This window comes from Poeciliopsis prolifica, unplaced genomic scaffold, assembly GCF_027474105.1.
Source record: "Poeciliopsis prolifica strain line A6 unplaced genomic scaffold, Auburn_PproV2 SCAFFOLD003, whole genome shotgun sequence".
NCBI classification, from domain to species: Eukaryota; Metazoa; Chordata; class Actinopteri; order Cyprinodontiformes; family Poeciliidae; genus Poeciliopsis; species Poeciliopsis prolifica.
Window position 1 is genome coordinate 11,573,549 of NW_026562378.1, and position 21,776 is coordinate 11,595,324.

Consider the following 21,776-nt stretch of genomic DNA (forward strand, 5'->3'; position numbering starts at 1 on the left):
CACTCTGACACTTGCATTAGCCAAATCTCGCGACAACTCGAGCTCGATGTTACGTAACAGGGTTGCTCGGTCGGGAACGTGTAATTTCCACTCAGTTTAAAAAGTGCTTTTAAAGCTCCACTTTGCAGTTTTGTATATCATTATTGAATGAACCGCTTATGAATGTCGTGTCAATATTGAGCACCAACAAACTAAATATTTCTGGTGAAGACAAACGTGACTTCCAACGGTTACATAATCTTTTAAAGTTATTTCCGGGAGTTTATTTGGTAGAATATTATGGTGTTTCTCGAGATTTGTAAAAAGCGAAAAGACTTACATTTTAAATATAACCCTATTCAATATACATACACACTCAAGAAACAAATCATAAAATCTTACTGAAAGTATTTTATTTGTACATCATTTTTAATTGATAAACCAGTGAACAATTGATAAACGAACCAACCCCCCTTTTTTAAGATAAGCGGACTTTAATGTTTGAATTAAAATTAACAAGGCGAGAGAATTGACATAAAGAAGTTTAATTTTTGAGTTTGATCAACTGACTTGAACATGTTTCCAATGAAGAAAGACATTGAGCAATAATGAAAACAAGTGCCCCTGATAAGCACATTATGTCATTATTTGAGAAGGAACCAAAAAATCTTGGTATACATGATGTGTTTAGAATTCTTTCTGCTGCAACAGAACAAGCAAAGGCACAAGGAAAAACATGCTTTCAGATATCCACTGGCTGAAAATTATTTTTTTCTAATTTTGAACCTTTTTTCCCCTCTCTTTAAACAATTAGTTCAGAACAAAAAAGAAAGCATAAAAATAGCATTCAACCTTCCACCCCACATTTTTTAAACATTACAAAATTCAAGATCATATGAAATACATTTCATCGACACCCTCCACAGGTATGTTCCATCTTGAGACGAGTCAACTCATTTACTGTAAATAGTGAACACAATTAAAATCTTGAATAAAGCAAAAAAAAAAAATAAAAATAAAAAATACTTAGAAGATTCAACAGCAATGACAACCCTGAACACAAATCTTGACTATATCATAAAAGACTAGAAAACAGGTTGGGTGTCACAAAAAGAAATAAAAAGAAACACAAACCAGTAGTTGCTGACCCCATAGCATTCACAGCCTTTTTTGTCTCATCATACAAATGCAAACGATTACCATCAACAGTTCAAAGACACCAAATGGTTAAAGAAAAAGCTAGTTTTAAAGTTAAGTAGAGGAAAGAAAAAAAAAGTTTGAAAACACTTATTCTTAAGGTCCCTTTGATAAACACAAAAGTGCAAAAACAGAACAATTATGAACCCTTGATAATATATATGTATAAAAAAGCTGTTCTAAAAACATTTACCAAACTATTCATTTTTATACTGTTACTATGCATGTATGCAACAACCCAAGGTAAAACTCAACCCAAAGTTAGAGAATTTGATACAATACACAAGTTTTTCCTCTATAAGTACTGAGTAATCATCCATATCACAGCTTTTGTTTTGGCAAACAACTCATGATTATCCCCCAAATACAAAACCAACTTCTAAACATTGTATAGCTCTTTGTTTTCAGAAATAGAATCATTCATGAACTAAGGAAATAGAGCAAATCTGAAACATTTTGGGGGAAAAATATGAATCATAAAATTTATACAAAATCAAACGGAGAGAAAACAGTAAAGGTTTTACAAAATTTTGTGGGGTTTTTTGCTACATTTTTGGCCAGGGTTGCTTACCACTGACCATTTAAATTCAAAAATGAAATGTCAAAAAAGTATTGTCAAAGAATATAAATAATAAAAACAAAAGTACATTCAACATTACCTAGTCAGAAATGAAAGTGGATAATTAGCCTCTGCTAAGTGGTAAAGTTCCATATTTTTCTTTATATTCTGACACTTTGTTTGGCTTTTCTACAAAATGCAAGTGAAAAATAGATGATTCATAATTACTCAAGCACTAAATCAGCTCTAGCAGAAGCCCTTTTAAAAATGTTAGCAACATTGAACTAATAAACTGATAATAAACTAATAAAGTCCCCCAAAACTTAAAACATTCAGACATTCTACGTTTATGAAACACTTAAAAGATCAAAAGAAAAATAAGATGGGCCTTCTTCTCCAATATTTACCTACTATAATGTGTTAAAATACAGCTTAAAAAGCAAAAATGCAAAACTAAAAGAGGAAAAAAGACCCAACACATTTCCTCATGTACCCTCGTCTATGGAGGGTTCCGTAACCTTTGGTTATGTTAAAAAGTTGTAGTCCATGATATTCAGGATCACTGATGGTGAAATGAAACCGAAGTCAAACTTTAAAGTTGTCTGACATTAAGGTTTTTCAAAATCAGTGCTCCGTTTTGTTTCATCATTCTATTTAATGTCTTTATAGTCCTGAATAGAATTTCTCCACCAGAGGAAAATCTGAACTGTTGTCTCAAAATCAATGTGCCAGACTGCAAAAAACTTTTCCTGCAATAAAAAGCACAACTTGCCAGATCAGATGACAAACACAGTAAAGTATAACAAAGGATTTCTGCTGACAATATGTTGCTCATCTGTATGTAAGTGAAGTACTGCTGTATTAAGTATCAAAGTTAACAATAATTTTACAATAAACCTGGAAGGTTAATTGTAGAATTAAGCACTCAGTCTTGAATTCTGTTGAAATACACATCTTCCTTTAAGGAATATCGACTCAAAGTCTCTGAATAATTTTAGACCTCATGATTCTTTGACAAAATCCGTCAAAAGAAATATATTCATCTGAATTTACATATTTACACGTTTTAAATAAGGTCCGTAAAGTTCCAGCTTCAGTTATTCTGCTGAAGTGGGGGTATGTTCTGTTCTTTGCCGCTGCGTTTGGGACCTCGCTGAGGGGAAAACCACTTTCCAGTATTTTGGTCTCTCTGATGTTCCCGAATCTTCATCCCTGAACCTTTCGCTCTGGCGTGACCAGCTGCACCTCTGAATGGACGTGAAGGCTGCCGATGAGGTTTATCTCCAACTCTCTCTGGACTCTTTTTAGAGTTCAGCTGAGGGTCCTTGACGGTGTTGACCTTGAGCTCCTTCAGAGGGTGGTGGGGTGAAGTGGCAGGAGGGGAGGGCGACTCTGCTAGCGGTGGGTCTCTGGCTGGCCTCTGGCACACCTCTGCATAGCTAAGCTTTCTTGGCTTCTGTTTAGAACATTAAGAAATTAAAAGCATTCGGTAAAAAAAAACAAAATCAAATCAAGCAGATAAAAATCAACTGAAATAGGTGTGAGAGAATATGACTGGCACATTTGGAGATGAGGCCTACCAGGTCTTGCTCTGATGTTGAAGACGAAGGTTGTTCAGCAGAAACACTTTTGCTGCTCGTGTTGGGATTGTGTTCTGGAGTGGTTTTAGAGTCAGGTTCAGTGGACGGAGGCAAGTTTTTCTGTACAGCAGCTGGTTCGGTTTTAACTCCTTTTGTTACTGTTGGACAAGCTCTAGTGATGCAATAAAAAAGGAGATAAGTTGTTATTTTAAATAGGTGATAAATATGCTAATTATTATTCTTAAACCACATAATTACCTTGATGCTGGAGGAGTTGTTGCTGTTGTTTGTGCCTCAACAACAACAGTGGGTTTAGCAGGCAGGGAGATAGATTCCTGTTTGCTTGCAGGACTTTCAGAGTCTTTTGAGTTTTGGGTCAAGCTGTTCTCCTGGTTTCCTGCCTGAAATACATTTAACAAAAAGTACAACAATGCAATGAAATCCAGCTATCCTTCTTCAACGTGTAAATGTTATGACGAGGGATAGTAGTCACCTTGCTTGTGAGCCTCAGGCCACGGACAACATCGGAGAGGCGCACCTCTGTCACGGTTTCCCCCTGAACATGAACCACAGATCCTGGCAAAGGAGGAAAACTTGAAGCTGCCAGATCAAAGTTAGAAGGGGCTGCCTTGACCTCCATCAAAGGGACAGGTTTCTGTTATATTTATGAGGGAGTGGGAAAAAAAAAACATTCATGAACAAAACATTCAGTAAGTTCAATGTATTGAGATAACTTTCAACATAGAAACTTTGGAGTAAAATATTAGACGAAAAGCTCACCATAGACTGTTCATCTTCTCTTTTCCTCCTCATGCCTCTGTGGCCGTTTCTCCTATTTTAAAATTTAGATTAGGATTAAAAGAAAAAAGAAACCCAAAGAACAAATAGAAAAAAACAATACATCACCATAATTTGCAATAACTTGTTTTTTAAGTAGAACCAATAATGAAAGTCACTCCTATACATTTGTTTTTTTTTTCTTTTTAAAGTTAAATGTATAAAAAAAACAAAAAAACAATTATACTCATGGACCAAATATCAAAAAAACAACTTCACAATGTTACATTTTGGAAATGCTGACATCTAGACGTTTGTTCAAATATCAAAGAGTTCAGCTGACCTGTCTCGCCCAGAGCGGCTCTGATCTCCAATGGATATGGAGGACAGTGAAGAAGAGTCTTTAAAGTGGAAGGAAGAGGCTGGATGTGATTTAATGCTGGACAGAGTCCTTAGTGCCTGGATGTCCTGTGGACTCATGGGGCCAGAGATGCCATCCACCATGGTTCCTGGAGCCAAGTTAGGAGAAATAGCATCGCCTGGTCGAGGGTAACTTTTTATGTGGTTCCTTGGGTACAGAAAACAATGTTTTGTTTGTAAAAGGAAAAAGAAAATGCTACAACTGCATTGATGTGAATAAAAAAGTACAAGAACAGATATTAAGCAAATATATATTAAAAGTGTACAGGTATGTTTTGAAGCACTTATGAGCAAAATAATAAAGGGATACAATTTTAAAGGAATCTACAGACATAGCTGCCTTCTTAGATAATAATCACATTCAGCACACTCAACTGAACTGTTTGGAGATGAGCACTAAATAGCAGTGAAACAGGAACAAATAGTCAAACTTTTTTTTTTTTACAAAACTGACTTCAAAGCCTATTTTTTTCTAACACAATGTTTGTTAAATTACCTTCCAAGACTTCATTTTTTGCTCTAGGCATTAAGAATATTGCACACAGCTATTTAAAGACTGATATAGATCTATTTGTTACTTAAATCTGCCATCATTTAGCTCAAACTTAAAGTGGAGGAAGCTTGAAGTTTAAAAAGCAAACAAGCTGTCAAAATAATGAATGTCTCTATTTGATGACAGAAGTTATTCAAGACCAAACATGAGCGATCTCTATCATAATTTGCAGGTACCTGTTCCTGCCAGCAGGACGGTGGCCGCTGCTGGAGTTTGGTTTGTAGTTCCCTGGATTGCTGTATCCATTCATGAATCCTGCACTGGGGAAAGGAGCCTGCAACAATGACATAGAAAATAAAATAAAAACACATCTACAAAAAACACATGAAAGGAAAAATCTAAATTCTAATGAAGAAGGACATCACATTAACTGGTTCAGAGATTGTTTGACTTTAAATGAGAATAAGACAATAGTTCTCACCAGTGGCGTTTCAAAGTGTGGCACGATAGAAGGATTCCAGGTGGGAGACACCACAGGATAAATGGGGAACTCCTGCTGAGGGCTGTACACTTGCTGCATGTAAACTGGAGACACATACTGGGCCTGAGGCTGGGCATGCTGCTGATACGCCGAGTCCATACTGTGGAAGCCATTTTTTCCAAAGAATGTATTTATGGCTTTAATCCGAGCCTACAGAGGAGACAAATAGTTAAGCTTTCCAACACACAAGAACAACACTTGATAATTATTTATGACAATTAGTGCTGTTGCTTTATTATCGATAGTCCCCTCAGATCTCATAATCTCACGGTCATAAGGCCATAAAACACTGCACTAACAAGGGGGAGAGAAGGAAAAGGAGGATGAGGGGATGAAGAGAAGAGGATGAGGGAGGATGGGGGAAAAAAGAAGAAGCAAAGATTAAGATTTACGAAGAGAAAATGAAAGGTCCTCCTGGATAGACAGTGAATATGGGTCCTTCCAAGCGCGATACTGATCATCACAGGGGCAAACAGAGGCCTTGGAGGATTCATACGCCTTGGACTTTTCCCACATTATAACCAAAAGTAATATGTATGAACAACATAATTCTTTTTTTTCCTCCAAAAAACAAAAAAATCTACAAAATGCACAAGATTCACATTATGATGTTAAACTATAAATCTGGAAAGTTTTATCAACTTTCCCTTTTCACTCTTGACAAATACTAGCAAAAATGCTGCTCACTTTATCTGGTTTCTATCCAACTGCATCCCAAGGTAAACCTGAGGCTAAATCACACAGGCCTTGCCCTGAGGACATTCATGTGACAGCCCACCTAATGCTGAACAGCATTAACCATCCAGAGCTACATATACCGTTTTTTCCATGACATCTATAAAAGGAAGTTGGGTTTTAAACTTAGAAATGTAAATTATTTTATGTCATTTACCATGATGGGCTTCCCCTGGAACATTTTCACTTCCTCTCGTAGGTATTTGTATGCCTGGTCAAGAAAAAGAGGGGAAAAAAGAGGGAATATATTTTTACTAAACAGCAAATTCTGTTTTTTCCCTTTTTGGTTCAGTGATATTTCTCTCCTAAACCAACCTTGTAATCTTCAAAGATGTTCAAAATTGATTTTAACAAAGTCAAGGAGCTCTTGTATTTATATGCTTACTAATAGTATTCTATTAGCTCCTAGTGTTTAATAGTAACCAGTTAGAATGCTAAACACAGATGAGGTGTTTATTCCAGAAGAAAAACAGAAATAGTGCAAATATCAAACATGAGAAATTAAGTAAACAATGATTAATGGGAATGCATACCTGCAGGGCATCCATGTCTGACTGAAATGTTATATACCAGTTGCTATTGTGAGCAAACTCAATTCCCAACACCTTTGGACAGTTTTCATTCTTGAATAGATCCTCTACTTCCTAAGAAAAGAGAAAAGAAAAATCTTAATTTATTTTCTGACCCAAACAGTGAACACTACTTAACCCACAGAACAATGGTATACAATGAAGTAACTTTAAGACCCAACAGAGGCTAAACAAGCCCAGATTTACCATTTTTCACATATATACCTTGCAAGTTCTTTTTAAACAAGGTATAAACAAGTAAAATGTTATGGTAACATTTTGTAGGTTTAACAGTTTATTTGCACAATCCAGAAAACTGCTTAGTATGCGGAATTAGGTAATATTTACCTCAACTGGTGTAGTCTCTGGCACTTCTCTTAAAATAATGATGCAGCGGCTGTGGTTAGGTCGAACTTTCTCACCAGCTTCATCAACTTGCACTAAAGGAGAGGCTGTAAAGAAAAATACGTTCTAACATAAGCTTTATATTAATAAGAATGTGCTAGACTTAATAAACATTAAGTTTTATATTAGTGAAACTATGTAAACTGATCTCCCTGTGGGGCCAACACAGATTTTCTTTATCTTTTTTGTGACAAACTCCCTTACTTTCTGGGACTTTCCACAGAAGTAGAAATAATAAAATATGTTTATTGTAAAAAAAAAATGAAATAAAAAAATAAACATTTTATATTTAACATATAAACATATTGAAGTTTGTTCAATTACAAAAAACATATATTTTTAAATAATTGTTAGACAACACTGCTGCAGTGGAGAGTTAGGTAACCCAACAACGGCTCCTGTTGTCCGTTAGACTTTGCCTAACTGAAACCACAGTAATTATGCCATGTATTGGGACATAACTAATTTTGTGTAATTTAAGTCAAAATTTGCAGCTTCTTTATAAGATGTGCAACTTCTCTTTCTCAGTTTAAAGATTTGATCCAGAATAAATTTATATTAAAGCCAATTGTTAAACACCAAACCCCTGGTTCTTTTTATCTGGTTACAAAACCAGCAATGTTTTTTTTCCAAACTACTGTCACATGAGTTCACACCACTTTCATTCAATGATACATGACCAGAGTAGTATTGATAATGAAAGCCAGAGGAAAACTTTTTTTCTTTTAGTGGAGAGAAAATGCCTGTCGACTAAAGGTTGGCATAAAATACTGGCCATCTCTGAGAGCGATCAAAGTTTACTCATTAATATCTGATGTCATCAATATGCAGGACAAGAAAAAAAAAGGTAAACCAGCAGCCTGGAAATCAAATCAAGCTAAATGTAATGTTTTCTGCAACTTAATTCTACATCTTCGCTAAAACTGCAAAATATATCAAATTACAGATGACATTGCAATATCCAGTTTTGGGTAGGTTGGTATATTCCTGAGGTCAAATGTGCAATCTCAAACTTCCAAACAACCAGTCTACTTTTATGAATATTCACAAAATATGGCTGTATGTTCCTGTGCCATGCACCAGATCAAATGCCATTTAATTACTACACTGAGTACAGATACTCAGTGAAGTAATAAAAGTAAAAGTTTGTTGACATCATTCTACTTCCTTCCTCAATTTCTGTATGAATTTTGGCTGTTAGATGGTTGAAGATTTTCAGCTTGTGCTGTTCTTACTGAGTTTTTCCTCTGAGTTAACACCAATAAACCTTTACATTTTTCAATTAACAATATCTTAACCAGCAAGAATTTATATTTATTACACGGAGAAGAGTAGCACTGGTACCTCTCAATACTTCCAGAATTAGATCCATGTCAGTGGTGAGCGATTTTATATCCTCCATGTAGGCAACAGTCCAGATAGGAATAAACTGATCACTGTCCATCTGGGATATCAGGTACAGATCCTTAGAGAGGTTCTCCCTGAAAGAAAAGATCATTTACATTGTGCCTGTATCAAACATACTAATGTTTCTATCAGAGGCGGATAATAACCGTTTATTATCCACATGCAGACACACACACTTAAGAGTAGTTTTATTCGACCTTACTGAATACATAAGCAATATTAGCATAAAGCATTGCTACTCTTGAGTACTCTACTCTGTTATTAACAAAATAATGCAGACCAAATGTAAAAATGGTAAATGTTTCACCAAGAAATGGTTGAACTGAACAATAGTAAAACATACAACGACGACTTCTTTTAAGACTAAATTCTTTGAGGAATATAACAAAAAGTTGTTACTGAGTTGTTCCTTTCATGCACGCAAAAGCCTATTCTGATGAAACAAACGGGATTTACCTAGAAAAGCAGAACTCCAGTCTTTTCTTTAATGACTCCCGTAAGCTCTCTTCAGTCACTACTTCTTCCTTAGACAGTTCAGTGTCTATGGCAGAGTCGCCCTGTGCATCAAAGACCAAATATCCCAGGTCTGTGTGGTCGAAATCCTCAGATGTGGAGTACTCATCAGGGCTACTCAGGAAGTCAATAGAGTATCCTTTACTCTCCAAAGAAAGAACATCTGAGAACCCTATGGTAGAAAGGAAAACAGCAAAAAGATTGGGAAATGACTGCTATGTTTGCAAACCAAAATAATCCAAAGGAGTCATAACTTGAATTCACCGCAGACACCTAAGGCCAAGAGTTAACATTTCTTCTTAAGCTGTATTTACTCTTAATTATCAGCAAATATTGTGTCCTAACCTGATAAAGCCACTTCTCAGTCTCATACTCACTAAAGAGACAGATAAGTGGCTCACACTGCCTTATCAAAGAAATTATACCAAACAAGACCCATACCATCAGTCATCTCAGGGGGAGAAGAGTTGGTGTGGAGCCAAGAAGAATCTTCGGATACTTCTGGGATGTCATTTTGTTGAGCCGGGATCTCTTGCCACACTTTGGCGTTGGGGTTAAGATTAGTTCCCTTGGTGGTAACCTGCAAAATAGATATCAAAGTAGCATGGAAAAAAATTATTTAGTAGGAGTTATCAAATGTTTTTTGTGCAGATTTTACATTTTTGCCATTCTATTCTTCGTAGACCAATACTGGTAAAATAAAATGATACTAGCTGCTTAATTAGAAACATTATTTGCTCCAACAGAGTTCATAGTTTGCTGATAAACTGCCAGTTTTTCACAACAGCTGACATAGTTTTTACTTAAAGTAATGGAGGATAAATTAGCTTCATTCTGACAGCTGATTGGCAGTGTGCAGCAACAAATGGGGGAAGGGCATAACTGAACTACTATACGAACCGAGAAAAGTTACTCCACCTCCTTTGGGACCTCAATAAAAACTTTAAACCATCAAAACATCTTGACAGAAAAGCATGTATTATTTATTAGTTTTTTATGTTTGTGGAACTGGTGGTCTGAACTCAGTAGCTAGACAGGAAGATGGGCAAAAAAACAAGTAGTACACATGCAGAAAATAGCCCGGGCTCAGATTCGTTGAATGTACCCCCACATAAACAAGGCATGTGTTGCTCTCAAATGCAGTCAGATCCATTTCCCCCGAAAATTGATTAAGCTTTCAACTTTTCCCCCCATTAAAAACAACATCACAAAATACTGTAATCCATTTAACTACATATTTGCATATCATTCCAATGATCTCAGTTTTGCACAAATTATTCGGAAGAGAGATTTTTCAACTTGCTTCAAACTAAAGCAAAATCAAAGAAGTCAAACTTTGGGTATTTAACAGTACTCTACTTAAATATAAAAGTTAAGGTCAAATTATTAGATAATGAATGCATTTTGTTTGTAAAGTAAACTTGTCATTTAAAATACGCTTTAGGGAGTTGAGCAACCTTGCATTATAAAATCCTGCTGTTTCATCACACATTCGCTAAATATACCACATCCAATCCAGTGAATGAAGTAACTGTACCCGCAAATCCAGCTTTACACACAGACACACAACCCTGAGCTTTCATTGGTCAGCTTCACTCTTCCCCGCCCCTCTGTGGTCACATGGATCAATACTCGAAGTTGATCCGCCTCTGAATTTCAAGCCTTTCACAACGCTGTGTAACCTGTCATCCAATCCCCCCAAAAAGCCAAACACAAACATGAAGATGGTTTGGTCATGAACGCACTTTGAAATCTTACATGTGAAACCGTCTTGTATGATAGCCCGGGTTTCAAATCTGAAGGTTCACTTAATTTTTTTAACATGAGGGGAAACGGTCTTTTGAGTTTCGGCAGGAGCACGTGGCGCCGACGTGCTCCGGTTACTTTTAAAACATAACCATACGCCGAACGCCTATTTCTCTGCTCATTCTAGATACACATGTTGTTGCTAATCGATAACCAATGTGAACAACCACAAATAACCCTTTTCAGGTAACGTCCCCGTCGACCTTCGGCATACAAGCAGCTACAACTGGGTGCAGCGGCTAACGTTTAACCCAAAATCACGTGCAGAAGTTACTACACGTGTAAAGGCGAGAAATTGCTCAATAAAACTTTCTTTCACACTAAAATATGGCAACTAATTAGGTAGATACTATGATGTCTTTTTTAAAAAACCTTTGTATTTGGCTTGTAGTAGTTCCTTGGTGTTACCATATGTTAACTTTGTGACATCAGCGTCACCGGCGTTAAGCTAACTAGCTTATGTTTACTACTAGCAGACCAGCTGGAACCGGCCTGATTTTACTTTGCTACTCTAAGCTAATTTGTTTGACAGGTTGAAATGAACGTCGTCGAAAGTAAAAAGTCGTTTTCTTGATTCGGACTCCCATCTTTTAAAAACGTTAGCTATAAAAACAGCGCAGCTGTCGCAGAGTGTAGACGACCTTCAGATAGCACGAACTGTGTAGACCCGAGAACAGGAAAAACTGAAACAGGTTGGCAATCATTAGCCGAGGTGAAAGCCTCCAGGCCGCGTACTTACCATGTTAACGTAATCTTCTTCTTCTTCTACCCTGGTCAGCGCCGGCAGACTTCACTTTTCTGACCCCGTTCCTATCCCGTAAACGATTTAAATTGCGAAATATCTGCTGCTATTATAAGCAGTAGAGTCCGCGTCTTTGTCGGTTGTAACTGCCGTCTCCAGCACACTCCTCGGTCTCGTGCTCCTGTTTCAACAGTTTGCCTCGCGCGCCGCAACTTTAACCAGTGACTAGCTCTACAGCGCTCTTTCGACAAAATACCCACTTGTTCCTCTAGATAAGGTATTTCTGGCTCAATTCCTCATCTTTGACTGTCAGCGACGTCGCGGTAACTGCAGCATGTGACAGCTGCTTCTTGAGACTGCCTGTCTGCCTCGGTCCGACCCAACAACAGGCTGCACCCCGCCCTCCAGCCCACTCCGACCTCCAGTACAACGACGCGACTGCTGTGACCTCCCCCGAGAGGCCGCTGCACATGAGGGTTGATGTAATCATGAGAAACACGTAACGACTGATTTCATCTTGTGAAAATTTGCATTTTTAGCCGGGGATAAGGCAGCTGGCACATTTAAAAGTGGACCCCCGGTTTCTATTTCGTAAACTTAATGAAACAACATGTTGTTGTCATAAAGACCTTCACCTCACCTGCATCGTTTCCTCTTGTTTCTCACATTGTTCTTAGGAACAATATATAAAGTATCTTGTTTTAAATTCCTCTCAAAGCTGTAGTTCACGTTTTGCATCTTTGTGAAACATATTTTTCCTTCCACCAAAACTTTTTCAAGTGAACTTTTTTGACTAAGTCTTCTCGTAAAGCAACTAGTACCATGCCCATGTATGCTATTTTTTTTTACACATTTCAAATAGAAAAAATAAACTGAGCTTATACAACATTTTGGGCAACATCAAACCTAAAAATCTAATATGGCTGCCATATGTTTAAGACACATGGCAACTCATTAATTTACAAAATGATGAGTTAGTATTTTTGGCAGTATGTTTATTCAAAATTATGTACAACTTGTGTTGCTGAACCGGTTTTTAAAAGATTATATTCAGAGAAATGTGTTATTGCATTGTGTTAATTAATGAACAAAGAACTCATCTCCAGAGTCCTGTTTTTACTTTATAGGTAAATGGAAAGCAGCACAAATAGTCATTTTTCTATCCAGCCATCCAACATATAAAGTCATAAAGAAGTGAATGAGGGTATAAAGTTATTGGAATGCAGTAAAGCTGTTTTTATGTCCCCCATAATACCATCATTAAGCCTCCAAATTGCTTTTGGAGGCTTAATGATGGTAATTTGCTGAATAAAACTGTTTTCTAGACCAAACAAGATGGCTAATATTTCATGTAATATTGTGCTTGTAACTTCAAAAATTGCACAGAAACCAAATGCATTTAACTGAGTGCTACATGCTATGTGCATTATGAACAATTTAGCTTTCCAGTTAAAAACCACAAACTTTCTAAAGTTAGTTTGCTTTATTTTTATGCTCTGGCTAAGGTGCATGTTTGTTCTTAACAATTTATGGTGGCCCAAATAAAAATTGAAGAACTACAACCTCCTTTACCTTCACATAAACAGAAGACAAAGAAAGAACATTGTTGTAAAGTCATGAGACCTGGGATGAAGAACTTCATTTATTGCCTCCCAGGAAAAGGTCACTGCACTGAAGACTCATCAACCTTTCAATTCTCATGGAAATTCAGCAGGTCCTTGGGAGACCTTAGTGTGATTCCATCATCACTCAAAGGAGGTAATGGCCCACACACACTCTGTAGTTAGAGAATGCAACAAAGAAGCAACAGCTTGCATGTACTCCCGTTTCCTGTGTAACTGAAAAAACACCAAAAGAAGTAATGTACACGACATTCTGTGTGCAATGTCTGAGTTACAGAGAAAAAAACATATTTAGTCAGAAATTGGTAACTGCTTATTTTTCTCTGTCCCTGTCCATCCCAAAAGTAAGTTTTGAGTTCCAAGGCTGTCTGGATATTCACCAGACTATTAGGGTTTTTGTGAAAGTCCTACAATCTATGAAGCTGCACTGAAAAACAGCTTTTTGTCTTATGTCACTGCACTGTTGCAGTGTGTTGAAGACATCCTCATCTGTAGCCAATTCCCTGCTCAGTGCGTAAAAGACTTTTCTATTGAAACATTTAGATGCTTTTGGCCAAACAGTTGATCAAAATTGTACGTTGTACAGGAAAATGTTCCATTTTTAAGACATGCCATCACTACTGAAAGATGCTTCTTGTTCTCAACATGTTTCTGGTGTTCAAAATATCCTCTAAGAAATAATTTATGTCCTTTTTGGGCATGATGTCATATTGCAGAAATTTAATTCCCAATTACCCTGCCTTTAAAGCCCCTTTTGAAGCCCTTAATGACATTATATTTGGGGAATTTTAAAGCCAAGTTAAAGTTGGCCCTAAAAGTTAAATCTACATTTTCATACAGAATCCTAGTTTAAATTATTACACTGCAGTTTTGTTCTTCAAGACTAAAGATAAGTCACCAAACATCCAGTTGAGATAAACTTGTACACCTTTTGACAATATGCAGGTTTTTGCAACATATACCAAGTGGAATGGAGAAATAATCAAGAAAAGTCTCAAGCCTTACCTATTAGGATGAAAGTATTTATAATTGACAGACCTAGTGACAAATAATGAGACAGGATTTTTTTTAACCCAAACTTAACTAGCTTTAATGACAATTTTTTATTTCAATTTCTTCAAGTACACAGGGAGTCTCCCATGCACCCGTCAACCTACACTTCGAACATGATTTGTGCATTTTGCGTCATCTTGTGAAGGCAAACTTAAAATAAAGTCTAATCCTGAATAGCTCAAACAGTTGTTCCCATCAGGCCTTTGTGTTTCCAACCATCTGTGATGCCTGCTGACTCTGTTGTAATTGCTGGATCTTCAGATTCATTACTTCAATGACCGCTGCAAAACAGAAAAGGTTAGTTTTATCAATCTGCCAATAGAGAACTATTTGCCTCTGTTAAATCACACAACTAACTGATTAATTACCTTTTTGGTTCAATTTCACTAGCTATGAAAATGCTCAGAGCTCTTGATTTATCATCATATTACCTTGTTTCATTGCATGTTTTTCCTGAAGAGCTGGCTGAATTTTCTCTATCTGCTTTGTGAGGAAATCTATTTTACGCTTGAAGAATGTCTTTGAGTCCTCCACATTCTAGAAAGACAAAATATGATCAAGTACCATTGAATCTGACATAGTTGACAGTAGTACACATTCAAAAGCAAATATGTTACCTTTTCAACATAATATCCAGTCCCCACATCCACTAAGACATGTTCCACGTCATTTAACGTTCCAGGAACGTACATCTGGGTAGACACAGCTAAGGATCTCCAATGGTACACAACATCTTTCAATACACATTGTCCAGCCATAATATGACCATTACCGGGTGAACACACAAATCACATCCATCTTGGCACCTGTTAGTAGGTAGGATGTTGTAAACGGAAACTGAGCAATTTGTCCTCAAAGTTAATGAGTTAACATAAATAAAGTGGGCAACTAAATAAGGATTTTAATAAATCTGATAAGGAATGAATTTTAAATTGTAAATGTAAAGTCTTTCATAGCGACAGTATTCCACTATGGCAGTGCAATAGAAGGACAATACACCTTGATATAAGCAAAACATTTTACAGAAATAATTTAAAGACCTTAGCAAGAGGTTGAGGTGTAGCTTTACTCCCAGATCTAAAGCCAATCTAGCATCAGGACTGTGTTTTACAAATAAGACTGATCCATTTTTGTCCCCACCTTGCATCTTGCAGGCCTTAAAGTAATCTGATGCTAATATCTTAGTGCCAGATACTGCAGCACACCCACTGTGGCCCAACACACCATTAACCATGAACTCATGTTATATCTAAGAAGTCTGTATTGCACCATAAAGAAGTATGTTTGCTGTCGCTTTTCATAGACGTCTACTGATGCAACCTTTAGACGTATCAATGGGTGTAAAAGCTGTTTCCTTGAGTGATGCAGTTTTACTTAAGATTAAAAAAAATAAATCCATGATGTCAACCGAGGCTTGAGTTTAGTTTGAAAACTATATACACCTATGGATAAACGGCTAATAAGCTGTTTTGGCAGCATGTTTTTAATTCCTATTAGTCTTGTTGCAGTATTCTGCTGGATTGGTGGCTCAGAACGATGAAAAGGATACAGAACTGGTGAGAGGCACAAGCAACTCTTTTCCTGTTCAAGAAAACAAAGAAAGCAACAGTTACCAGCAACTGAAATAAGCCACATATATTCAGTTTAATCAATTATGAACCAAAAATAGCTGAACAATGAAAACTGCAATCCTGGTAATTAGATTGGCAATGTTAACATATTTGTTGAGACATGTTTTCTAATAATTGAATAAGCATAACGTATAATCTATAAATACCATTCAGGTTAAATTCCCTACATTCTCTTACAGCAGAAATGTAATTAGTTTACGTACCCTTGTTGTTTGGGCTCAGGACACTTAAGCTGTCTTTTGCTTCAACAAACTTGTTCTGGGCAATTTTCAGCTGACTTATGGAAGATGTCAAGAACTCAACCTCCTGAAATAAAACACCACTAATTAAAAATGAGCACAATAAAGGGAAGCGTTGTGATATTAACACGCTGCAGCTGGATAAGAATCGACAGCAGCGTTGGAGCCGTTTTTCTTTTAATTGGGGGAAAATACTGTCATATAGTCACACATGGCTGATAAACTAGTACGTATGTACTTAAAAAAGACACAATACCTGGTCCAGTTGGCCTTTTAATCCTTCCAACTGAGGAAGGGAGAGGTCTGTTAGATTCACCGCCATATTGGAAGCGTGATGAGCAACGAGCTGCACTGGGTGCGCTCCATTTGTCAGCCGGAGAACGGAGCGGTGCGCCGTGTTGGCGGAGTTTATGCACAATTTTAAACGGAGAATTAGACTTCCAACATGCTTCGTCCAGATAAACAGTGGGAAACAGAGATTTTCTTGTTTGGTGTAGCAAAAGGAAACATTAACAGAATAATGAATATGTACAGTTAATATGCAGTATTAAGCAGCAGATAATGTCCAACACTGCCATTCTTATTACGCACATCTTTAAAGTAATGAGCTCAGATCCCTTGGATTCCCCTCGTTACTGAATACGTTGCCTCGTTTTTAAAACGTAACCCCCCGCCCCCGCCACTTCGTCTTCGCTTTTGCCCAAGCCATGCACCGGCTGACTGTTAAGAAGTATCCCATTCATTGTGGTTCCGACTGAGAGATGGAACGAGATTTATCTAAAACACTGCCCCCTGTGGTCAAAATGGCATCCATCAATATTTTAGGCCAACAAAATTTAAAATCTCGAGTCTTGGAAAATTAATCTGTTACACCTTTACTCTCATTTATGTTATCCAAGATTGGATTTAATAATTGTGTCCAGGAGTTGGTTGAAGGTTATTAATTCTTCAAAGCATTCCCTTTACTATTCAATGAAAAATACTATTAAAAATAAATTATCAAATAAATAAAAAACCCAGCATCACAAGCTGGGTCATTTTAGGAACAACAACAAAAAAAAAAAAAAAAAAAAAAACATAGGTTAAGTGATGTTTAAAATATTCAATTTAATATCCATATAAGACAGAAACTTTATCAACAATCCTGCATTTGTTATAGTGTTACATAAATGAATTTTCTTTTACTTTTAGTAACATTTAACAATAAAATTGTTATTTTTCCTATAACAATGTATCACAGCATGTTCCTCTAACACTAAAAAAAAAATATTGATTGATTCATTTGATTGATTTATCTATTTTATTTTGGTAAACTGTCCACATCACCAGAAACAACAAAGAAATGACAATAAACAATAAATAACCCACAATTTACCAAAAAAGGAATGGGCTGAAGCAAAGCTTATTCTTGCCTACCCTATTTTTTTTACCCTATAACCTACCAGGATATATTCCTGGGTTTTAACATACAGGTGAAACATTTTGAAGAAAACACATCCGAGCCGTTTCACCCAAAAACCAGGGCACTAAAATAAACCTTTAAAATATTAAATGTTTAAACCAGCAACAACATCTCAAACAACTCGAATAAAAACAATCAACTTAAGAAAACTAATGACAATTAAACTTCAGAGAGCAGAGCTACACCTGAATACTCATACGGCAGGTGAATTCATGACCCGTGGTTGGCAGCTCCAGTTGTCAGAATAGAGGCTTTCACTCCTGCAATAAAGAAAAAACAATTCAAGCAATAGAATGAAGTGAAACTTGGATGAAAGAGTTAAGAACAAATCTCAATCTACTTATGAAAAGATCATATGTGACGGCTGCTAATTAATTGGTGTACAAATACATTTTCGGGTATGTATGTATGAAAATGTATTATCGGGATATGAGCCTTTAACCTGCGAAAACCTAAAGACTGAGGGGATGATTGGACCAAATGGTGGAATGTATAAACTGATGGTTAATGGAAAAAGATGAATGAAAGGAAAATGGACAAACCAATGGGTATATGGAGGAGAAAATGGACTAGTTGATGGAAAAGCAATGTATTCAGTGAAATAATAAAAACAGAGAAATCTCAGTTTACCTTTGATGATTAAACATTTCTCCTCAACAACTGACTCAACCTTTTCCACCTGCTTTGAGACGAGGTCAATCTGCCGCTTTAAGAAGGCCTTGGCTTCCTCCATACTCTACACAGGCAAAAACATAACAAGCTTTACGACTAAGAGTACACCTTCACTTGGACTTAAACTTTATTTACAATTTATTTTATTTTTATTGAATTGATTCTGATATTTTGTGGATTTTTCACATTTTGCAGATCATTCAGTTTTTGAACTTTGACGATTTATTAATCTCACTTTATTAGTAAACAGACACAATGGATCCCGATATACAAACAAAGATGATAAATCCAACAGAAAAAAAAACAAAACTAAATGATAGCACTTACTTACAAGATGCGATAAAAACACAATTATCTAATTTCTCATCAGACACAACCTGAAGTGATTAGTTTTAAATATAAGAACAAGTTTTCAAAAGCAAGCATGTATTATTACCTTTTCCACATGAAATCCGGCCCCAATGTTCACCATGACGTGGTCCGTGTTTAAAGCTCCAGGAACATACATCTACATGTACAGTTCAGGTCAAACACGGATCTGAAATCATTGCTATCAATTTATATCCCACCACAAAGAAATCGCCTTGGATCATATTTAGTTCAGTGGTAAGTTCGTCTTGCAAAGTCTGCTGGTGTCTAAATTAATGTGTGAGCTCACTGATGATAAGGTAGTGGACTTTGTAAGCAAATGCATCATGCTGGTGTACTACAGCGACATCTCTAAAGACCACACTGTGAAAAAAAGTTGACTATTTCTGCATCATTTATTTTCTTCTAAATTTACCTTATTTTCTCAGACACTGAACTTTTGGGTTTTTAAATCATAATAAGTGAAATATACTATTTACTATATTAAAATTCAAAGGTAGATGCGACCACTGATTTCACCATGTGATGTCAATAAACCAACACTAAAATTAACAATGGCTGCTGGATAGACAGATACAAACATTTATTTTGATGAAAACACCAAAGACTCAAAGGATACATAGCTTGTGAGGGGCACAAGGAATTCTCCTGTTTGTGATGGGACAGAAATGAAAGGATGACTACTCACACACACACACACACACACACACACACACACACACACTTTCGTACTTCATCTCTGATAAACCAGCAATGCGAAGCTCGTAGTATTGAATACATAAGGATCAAGATGGACTATGACTAAAAAAACATTTTTAAGAAAACTGATCTTAGTTCACACACCATTTCTGTTTCTGCTCATGATCTCTACGCTCTCCAGTGCGTGAGCGTATCGGGCCTGGGAGTCTTTCAGCTGTCTGACTGAACATACCAGGAACTCGGCTTCCTGAAAGAAACATCAACATGAATAAAAGAGGAGCAGCCGCCGATGCAAAGCAACAGACAAACGAGAATGATTCCAAAACATTTAGCATAAAAAGCACTTATGATGGTCGATTCATCTAGATATCTGAGCTAATGATGTTTTCCCAAGCTGAGCTCATTCTCATTACCAGATGGAAAAATAGTGAAATTTAATACTTGTTTTGATATTAATTAGCTGCCAAATGTAAGCCAATAATATATATCCCCTCCTGTTTTATGTGTTCAAACAATAAAGGAACAAGTTCAGAAATAGAGGGAGTACAGTCTGAGATCTGACACTGAATTATAATAGTATAAATAATCAGAAGTGCTAACAGTACTGAATTTGCATAGTGTGTTTCCAGTCATACTGCTTCATTTTAGAGCCACATTCACAAACATATTTATAAGTGCCTAGTTCCTCTGCCAGGAGGAAGCTAGAATTGAACCTCCAACCTTCCAATTACAAGATCAAAAAAGTCTCCCACTATATACAGGAAAAGTTTCCAACATCGTACACACACCACATCTATATTTGATATGAAACTTGGGGCTTCTCAGACGACTCAATTAAAAAATAAATTAAAAAAAACTTAACCTTTTGTTTATTTCCAACTAGAAAAATATGCAAAAAGCCAGATTCAAGCAACTTTCCCAGTATACATTGTGTACATATGTCAGCTTCTCCTCAACACCAAGCAGATCAATTACTGGTTTCAGTAAAAATACTTTCTAAATGGTTAATAATTTACCAAGAAGAATGACAGATTAATGGAAAACCATTAGTTGTGACGCATGTTGCTATGGAGCAGAAATACTAAGTGAAGGGGGTGAGTTGCAAATAATATCAAAATGGACTTTCATCAATAAAGCCATTCATACTTGTGCGACATAAAAGCTGATATGACCTTAAAATAAAAGCAGTTTGTTCATAAAAGCCACTTAGACTCAACACAGCTGCATGTTTTGGCAAATGTGTGTGGACATTGGACAAATTGGTACTTTTTTCCCTTTTTATTTCAATTCAAAAATACTTTCCAAAGGGAGATTAGATGTCATCACTCATATCATTCGTGAATGGTGACTCTGCAGACAGGAAAGATCTGATCACACAAAAACAATCAGTCGTTGACGAGCTCTGCTAACCCACTTCATTTGCTTTTGCCACTCCCTTTTTAACTCCGACTGGCCTTATGGTTTAGAAGGCTGGCAGAGACTCGTTATAAACCACGGAAGAGATGGTTTGAGCTTATATTTTAACCAAAGCGCTGGTTAAACTCTAAAGTGACAATTCAGACCTCAATAAAAACAGTAAATTGCGTAAACTGGACTGATGAATTTGTCTCAGTGAAGATGGTTCTCTCTGTAAGGGGCGTTTAGGTCAAGACAAGAGACGACGTCACAGCCTTTGAGTTTGAGGTTTCACAAATCCATTCTTTAGACAAATCACAGCTTATGTTTTATACACCCAAAATCCAAACACGAAAAGCTACAAATTTAAACTTCAGAAAATACCAAAGCTAAAAATGTGAAGAACCAAGAGAAATGTCAAAACCATGCAGCAAATGCTGGTTTAGTCATTTTGTTCCACCGGCTTTTAGCTGGGAGATTACAGAAACACGTCGCTAATTGTAGCGTCAAAAGATTCATCCTGTTTTATTCCAGCCCAGTGTTCTCATACACTAAAAACAAATGGATCAAAAACCTGTTGTAGCTGCTTAAAGCACTCCAAACCAGGCTGGGAGAAGCTTGGGAGATTTACCGCCATGATGCAAAAGAGCCGAGAACTTTCATGTTTCTAAGTAAAATAATTTGAGACACTGCCCCCATGCGGACGAACCAGGATCTACACGAGAACCTTCATGCACGCTCCAGTCATCCTTACCTACCAACAACCCCTGCAGCCCTGAAAAGGGGGATGAAACAGGAATATAAATGACTTATGACAAGCACTACATCAAATACTTCATTTGTCGTTTGTTTTACAAGTCAACGACTCTAATAGCTAAGCTGTTTTAAGTCCTATTCATTCTTACCAAAAA

General features: G+C 36.7%; 3 protein-coding genes across 3 annotated transcripts; all 3 read right to left on the minus strand.

Moving 5' to 3' along the window:
* Positions 1–508: 508 nt before the first annotated feature.
* larp4ab (La ribonucleoprotein 4Ab) lies at positions 509–12,106 on the minus strand. The gene is made up of 15 exons (XM_055026772.1): positions 11,721–12,106; positions 9,617–9,755; positions 9,119–9,347; positions 8,600–8,736; positions 7,199–7,302; positions 6,815–6,925; positions 6,439–6,492; positions 5,487–5,696; positions 5,242–5,339; positions 4,436–4,660; positions 4,096–4,147; positions 3,809–3,970; positions 3,574–3,716; positions 3,316–3,487; positions 509–3,191 (listed from the first exon to the last, which is right to left on the minus strand). The coding sequence occupies exons 1-15, from the start codon at positions 11,721–11,723 to the stop codon at positions 2,829–2,831; spliced, it is 2,202 nt and encodes a 733-aa protein (XP_054882747.1). The 5' UTR covers positions 11,724–12,106; the 3' UTR covers positions 509–2,828.
* Positions 12,107–14,424: 2,318 nt separating this feature from the next.
* Positions 14,425–16,623, minus strand: pfdn5 (prefoldin 5). Its single transcript, XM_055026885.1, has 6 exons — positions 16,525–16,623; positions 16,233–16,335; positions 15,948–15,979; positions 15,016–15,090; positions 14,830–14,935; positions 14,425–14,679 (listed from the first exon to the last, which is right to left on the minus strand). The coding sequence occupies exons 1-6, from the start codon at positions 16,588–16,590 to the stop codon at positions 14,594–14,596; spliced, it is 468 nt and encodes a 155-aa protein (XP_054882860.1). The 5' UTR covers positions 16,591–16,623; the 3' UTR covers positions 14,425–14,593.
* An 857-nt stretch (positions 16,624–17,480) lies between these two features.
* On the minus strand, positions 17,481–21,520 carry LOC129358047 (prefoldin subunit 5-like). The gene is made up of 6 exons (XM_055026895.1): positions 21,440–21,520; positions 19,615–19,717; positions 19,391–19,419; positions 18,839–18,910; positions 18,361–18,466; positions 17,481–17,990 (listed from the first exon to the last, which is right to left on the minus strand). The coding sequence occupies exons 1-6, from the start codon at positions 21,500–21,502 to the stop codon at positions 17,941–17,943; spliced, it is 423 nt and encodes a 140-aa protein (XP_054882870.1). The 5' UTR covers positions 21,503–21,520; the 3' UTR covers positions 17,481–17,940.
* Between the last annotated feature and the right edge of the window lie 256 nt (positions 21,521–21,776).

Coding starts and splice junctions, on each gene's coding strand:
- larp4ab (XM_055026772.1), bottom strand. Junction 5,340..5,486: donor CACACTTTGAAACGCCACTG/GTGAGAACTATT, acceptor TCATTGTTGCAG/GCTCCTTTCCCCAGTGCAGG. Junction 3,488..3,573: donor ACAACTCCTCCAGCATCAAG/GTAATTATGTGG, acceptor TTGCATCACTAG/AGCTTGTCCAACAGTAACAA.
- LOC129358047 (XM_055026895.1), bottom strand. CDS start 21,502: ATGGCGGTAAATCTCCCAAGCTTCTCCCAGCCTGGTTTGGAGTGCTTT. Junction 19,420..19,614: donor CATGAGCAGAAACAGAAATG/GTGTGTGAACTA, acceptor CATCACAAACAG/GAGAATTCCTTGTGCCCCTC. Junction 17,991..18,360: donor GAAATGTTTAATCATCAAAG/GTAAACTGAGAT, acceptor TCTTTATTGCAG/GAGTGAAAGCCTCTATTCTG.
- pfdn5 (XM_055026885.1), bottom strand. CDS start 16,590: ATGGCGGTGAATCTAACAGACCTCTCCCTTCCTCAGTTGGAAGGATTA. Junction 16,336..16,524: donor TAAAAGGCCAACTGGACCAG/GTATTGTGTCTT, acceptor GTTTTATTTCAG/GAGGTTGAGTTCTTGACATC. Junction 14,936..15,015: donor CTGGATATTATGTTGAAAAG/GTAACATATTTG, acceptor TTGTCTTTCTAG/AATGTGGAGGACTCAAAGAC.